Source organism: Sitodiplosis mosellana, unplaced genomic scaffold (assembly GCF_009176505.1).
Source record: "Sitodiplosis mosellana isolate CC-2019 unplaced genomic scaffold, AAFC_SMos_1.0 Smas_scaffold_6018, whole genome shotgun sequence".
Taxonomy (NCBI): Eukaryota; Metazoa; Arthropoda; class Insecta; order Diptera; family Cecidomyiidae; genus Sitodiplosis; species Sitodiplosis mosellana.
This window is the reverse complement of record NW_022601259.1, coordinates 1-5,388: the sequence shown is the minus strand read 5'-3', so window position 1 is coordinate 5,388 and position 5,388 is coordinate 1. Positions and strand designations below refer to the sequence as shown.

Here is a 5,388-nt window from a genome sequence, read left to right as displayed (position 1 = left end):
TATAAAAAACATTGTATAAAGGGGAAACAAGTAGGAAATGCTGGTCCATTACTATTCATAGCAGCTAGATGAAGAGGTGTATATTCATCCAAAGTTTTGGCATTGATATCGGCTCCTTGTTTGATGAGTTTTCTGACATCATGCATGTTTCCATTCCGAGCAGCGTAATGAAGAAGAGTAAATCCAAAAGGATCTTTGGCTTTGACGGAATCATCACTGAATGGTTTGTCATCGGCGGTCTCGAGCATTTCGGCGATTTTGGTTTCACCTGATTTCAACAATGAAATCAAAAGAATATTTTCAATCGAATTTACGTAAAAACTTGAGCGAAAGTTTTCGAAAATGTTGTCATTCCTAATACCTTTGGAGATCGCGACTTGAAGTGGTGTTTTTTCGTTAATGTTTACAGCTCGCATATTGGCACCGCTATCGATGAGAAGTCGCACTAAGTCCTCATGGCCTGAATTGTAAATGAATCAAAATTGAAAAGAGGCGTTGGTTTTATTGTGTGAATTTGGGTAATTACCATCTACGGCCATATGCAATGGTGAATTTCCAAAAATATCTGTTACATCGAGATTGGCACCATGTTCAATGAGAATTTTTGCGATGTCAACATTGCCTAATTTACGGATGAAATAAAAAAACAAAATTCAAGAGAATGTTCTAGTTTCGACATAACCATTTGAGCAATTACCTCTCTCTGCAGCCGTTAGAAGTGCGGAATATTTATATAGATTTCTGGCATTCACATCGGCACCGTGTTCGATGAGGAACCTAACGACATCTAAACTAGTATCTGAATTTTGAAAGGGTCATAAAAATTCATTAACCGTATGCAAAAATGTCGTTTCGAGGTGAAAATCAATGATAATTACCACTCATAGCGGCTATATGAAGCGCTGTATTACTTGCATTGTCATTTGCATTGAGATTAGCACCATTCTGGATCAACAGTTTAGTTATTTCGTCATTGCCTAAACCAAATTCATAAAGAATTATTCAAATATTTGTTCGTCCAATGTCAAGTGTTGTATGGAAGTTTCAGATCAGCTCACCTTTTTTCAGAGCAAGTTTAAGTGCCGAATTTCCGTCGCTATCTTTAATGTTGACATCCACTGATTTGTTTATCAAACACTCGACCATTCTCTTTGAACCTTGGTTGTACGAGAAGAAATTGGAAAAATAACTTTGTTATTTAATATAATATTAAATGCTTAAATTTTTTTTTCGATTTTTTTCGAACTTTCTCCTTTCAATTTCTTAGATAAGACGATTTTTGGAAAAAAAAATCTGAATAAAAATAGCAGTTCAATCATTTTTCTAATTGAACCGAATCTAACTTACCGTTCTCAATTGCAACATGCAACGCTGGTTTTCCAGAATGATCTGTCGTGATAGCACTCTCATCGCATTCGTCATGACCTAAGCAATTATTTAGTCTCATTATTATTCATACATTCAAACTACGCACAATTTATTTTTGCATTACCCTTCTCAGTGGTCACATCAAATGGATCTTCATCATAATTATAATCATCATCATTATAATTATCAAGTTGTGTGATCGTATTCACTTTTTCTTGGTCTAAATAAGTTGACGCATCATCTAAATGGAATAATTTGTCGAAATGTTTTTATTATTGAAAGGTTTCAATATTCTTGCCTATCATCTATTAATTTAAAAAGCTTAACGAGAAATAAAATAATACAACTAGTCGCACCTGAGTTACTTGAATATCTTATAAAAGAACCCGAGGAACCCGCAACCAGCAGCGCTACCACAGAGAATAATATCAACTTCATTTTTTTAAGTACACGAAATTCGTCTCGAAATCTTGAATTTGAAAATAATCTGATCACTTATCACTTCACACAAAACAGGAACACTTTCCGTAAAATGTTTGGAAATACAATATGGATTGTGTCAGCAAAAACTGAAACTGAAATTAAATCTGGAACTGGAACTGAACACGATCACTAATTGTCAATAACTGATGCATCCATCGAATCAAGCTAAGGCTTTTATTTCGAGTGAACAGAGAAATGTTATTCACATTTACATGCACATCAATCACATTTCGAAGTAAAACCGTTTCGACGAAACAGCGAAGAAAAACAAAATCAAAAGCACTCACATAAGCACATTGTGTATATTTGAACATTTTTTTGGATTAAGCGTCGCTACAATCGTTCGGCTGTGTTTTTTTGTGCTCGGTTGAAATTACCTTGCATTCGTACATGAAATCACTCACAATACCGTCAAATCATATACTGATGCACATTGCACGTGCATCTATCACATTCACATGGACAAAAACTGATAAGCGGTTCCCATTCAATTCTATTCATTCCCATAGCGCTTCTGGGCATATACGAATTTAGTATTGATTTAATCTATTTCAAGGAATTAGTTTTACACTAACTTGCTGTTCGCATCGATTGCATTTACAAATATACGAAATGAGAACTATGTCCTTTGTATAATGGTTTATGCGAATGTTTTTCTTGCTTGGAAATCGTATATTTGGGAACAAAATATTCTGTCGGAATATTGGAATACTTTGACTGATTTTAATTTGGAATTTGTGAATGAGGAACATCGAAAGCTCTCATGATTGTACAAAGTAGCCCTTTTTGTGAAAGAAAACGTTTGGTTCCAATTAAAAGAGACAACGAACGATTTACACACCGACCTTAGTTTTTTTTTTCTGTGGTGATGTATTGCTTAACAAGTTGTCAATTCAATAGGTATTCATATGGAAAATTCAAATAATATCTAAAGGCAGCATGAGAAATGGCCATTTTCAGGACATATTAGACTGGCTAAATGTGATGATCCAGTACAAAACAATGATAATAGCTAACTGCGGTCAAAAACGTACCAAAACCAGTAAACAGCTGGCTAACATTTCATCGTAGTCGACTATTTTTCATGCAAAACATCTAAAGCTCAGTTAACTAAAGTCGCTTATCAGTTAATTTCAGTTACAATCAGTCATTTGTTTTTCACACGTGGTGTAACAGTGAAAACATGTAAAATATATTTTGCGCACAAATATAACGAATTTCTTTAAAAATAACTATCAACGCATTGATAAAAATTGAGAAATAAAAACGCCAAGCAAATAATTCTGATTTGAACTGAGATTTGAAATTGCTTTATTTTGTGAACATTGGAATAAAAGTTGAATAGTTGAATCGACAAAAACTGATAAGCGGTTGGGCAATCATGCAAGCGTTAGTAGAAATCAAAGCTGAATATTACAGTTTTTTTTTCCAAATATAAATATTTTCAATTTTCTGCGAAACGAATGAAACGCTCGGACCAACAACACCGGCCCGTAACACCGTCACACCAATGCGACGTGAAAAATTGTTCTTGAAGCGTGCATTGTTAATGTCACGAGCCACAACCGATGCCGTCTTATTTGGATTGTTCTCTACACGAAATTCAACCTCGTGGCGATCAACTCGAATATATGTGGGCCAATACGTACAGTCTAATGCTCACACTTAGCTAGGTGTCACATTGAGAAGTTAAGTGTGGAGTCGCGCTTCGGAATTTTATGATTAAGCTGTTAAAAACTTTATATTTTAAGCCGCAGAAATGTTTACATGATATCTTTTATTTATGTTGTTAAGATCTTGCTACTTTTTACTTGATGATTCAGATAGGATTGTTTGGAATTAAGACAAAGAGGACAAGAAGAACAAGCAGACATAAGAAGAAACGAAATAAAATGGGAAATGGTTGTTCTATCCAACATTGCTGAAGAATATTTTCTCAATCGAAGCATTTGGTTTTTCTTTGGCAGCAAGTTCATTCAAACGGTTCTCTAGGTATGAACGGTATTTCTTAGAGAGATTTTCCGAGATATCTTCAATCTGTTGCTGTCTGTCAAACTGCAACGGAAAATGAAAGCAAAATATTGAAAAAATGTCTAAAAATTACAATTAAATTGATAATTTAAACAAAACCTGTGAGAAAATTCCATTGAATATGAAAAATATCGATCAACTTCGATATTTATCTTGGCAATTTTTTTTTTTTAAAGATTTTTACATTTTCAATGTAATTTGATCAGTTTTCTCGGTAAAAATCATTAAATTCTCAATGAATGTCGTCGAATAAAGTTCAAACACTTGAAAATTGAATATCTTTTGCAATATTACGCGGCATGCCAAATCATTTATAACATACCTCATTTAATGACTTAGCTATGGCTATTGAAAAATTTCCATGTGTGATGTTTTCAACCATTTCCATCTCGAATTTCGTTGCAATGCTTTTAACTAATGCCGTATTGTAGGCCAAGATATAATTTTGGCGTCGCAACTCATTGGTTTTATTCAGACGCTCAAACTCTGCATCAATGTTGCTTTTGAGTTTGTTTTCAAAAGTCGATACATACTCCTTTTCATTGAGTTTTTTCTGCTCGGAAAACTGTATAATTCGTAGACATGAATGAAGAGAGAAAATAGTGAGTTACATTTTAATTATTCGAAAAATGTCCGTATTATTTGTGTTTCAATGTGTTCGTTTCAAACCTTTTTCAATGCCTCATCGGTCAGTTCAGTGTGACGTTGCATAAGTTCCGCCGTCTTAAAATATGATTTATAAGAATTGAAAATTGCATTCATTTGAGCGCAATACTTTTTAAAACAATCATCTATCTCGGTTGTGTACTGAACGTCTAGAACGGCCTGAATGAAATAGCACAATAAAAAAGAAGTTCAAACGAAATCATTTTTTAATGTCAAATTAATCCTTCGAAAATAACATTTGACAAACGTATAACGCTGAAAATCTAATCGAAAACAAGGATGAACTTACCTGCAGATATGTTTTTGGGTTCAGTAATTGGCCTTTTTTCAAAATATTTGCATGGGCTTTTAAGTAAGGCAGCAATTCTTTGGCACGTACTTTTTGTCCATTGATTTGTTTGACAACCAAGTTGTTCGGTGCAAACAAACTATGTGCTAATATTGTGACATTGCCTTTGAACGAACCATGTACATGGTGTAGGTTACCATCAAAAGAGATTGTCTGTGTTACATTGTCACCGGGAGATGGCATATAAAATGTGTCAATGTGTTCATAATTCGTGAAAATGTGATCTTTTCGATTTTTTTCGCTGGTTTTATCACGTTTTTCCCATCCATACTCGAAATTTTCATGCACTTTGGGCGCATCGCGAACGATAAAGTACAATTTTTGGAATAATTTCTCGTGTTCAACTTGATTTTGTTCATCGGCAAAACTAGCGAATCCACCGAAAAATTTCACATATTCCAAATCCGATGCTTGAATTTCGCGCAACACATTATAACACTGCACCGAAGAGGCCATCGCACTCAAGGCAAAAATGGTCGAGTCCACTCGAT

General features: G+C 34.3%; 2 protein-coding genes across 2 annotated transcripts; both read right to left on the bottom strand.

Annotated features, from left to right (window-relative positions):
* Positions 1–52: 52 nt before the first annotated feature.
* LOC129573218 (26S proteasome non-ATPase regulatory subunit 10-like) lies at positions 53–2,052 on the bottom strand (the record flags this gene model as incomplete). Its single annotated transcript, XM_055453540.1, has 9 exons — positions 1,725–2,052; positions 1,493–1,609; positions 1,348–1,425; positions 1,059–1,157; positions 879–977; positions 698–799; positions 527–622; positions 362–460; positions 53–268 (listed from the first exon to the last, which is right to left on the bottom strand). Coding segments are annotated over exons 1-9 (988 nt in total), but the record flags the coding sequence as incomplete, so codon positions are not given.
* A 1,080-nt stretch (positions 2,053–3,132) lies between these two features.
* Positions 3,133–5,382, bottom strand: LOC129573217 (atlastin-like). Its single transcript, XM_055453539.1, has 4 exons — positions 4,838–5,382; positions 4,552–4,707; positions 4,205–4,447; positions 3,133–3,906 (listed from the first exon to the last, which is right to left on the bottom strand). The coding sequence occupies exons 1-4, from the start codon at positions 5,351–5,353 to the stop codon at positions 3,760–3,762; spliced, it is 1,062 nt and encodes a 353-aa protein (XP_055309514.1). The 5' UTR covers positions 5,354–5,382; the 3' UTR covers positions 3,133–3,759.
* Between the last annotated feature and the right edge of the window lie 6 nt (positions 5,383–5,388).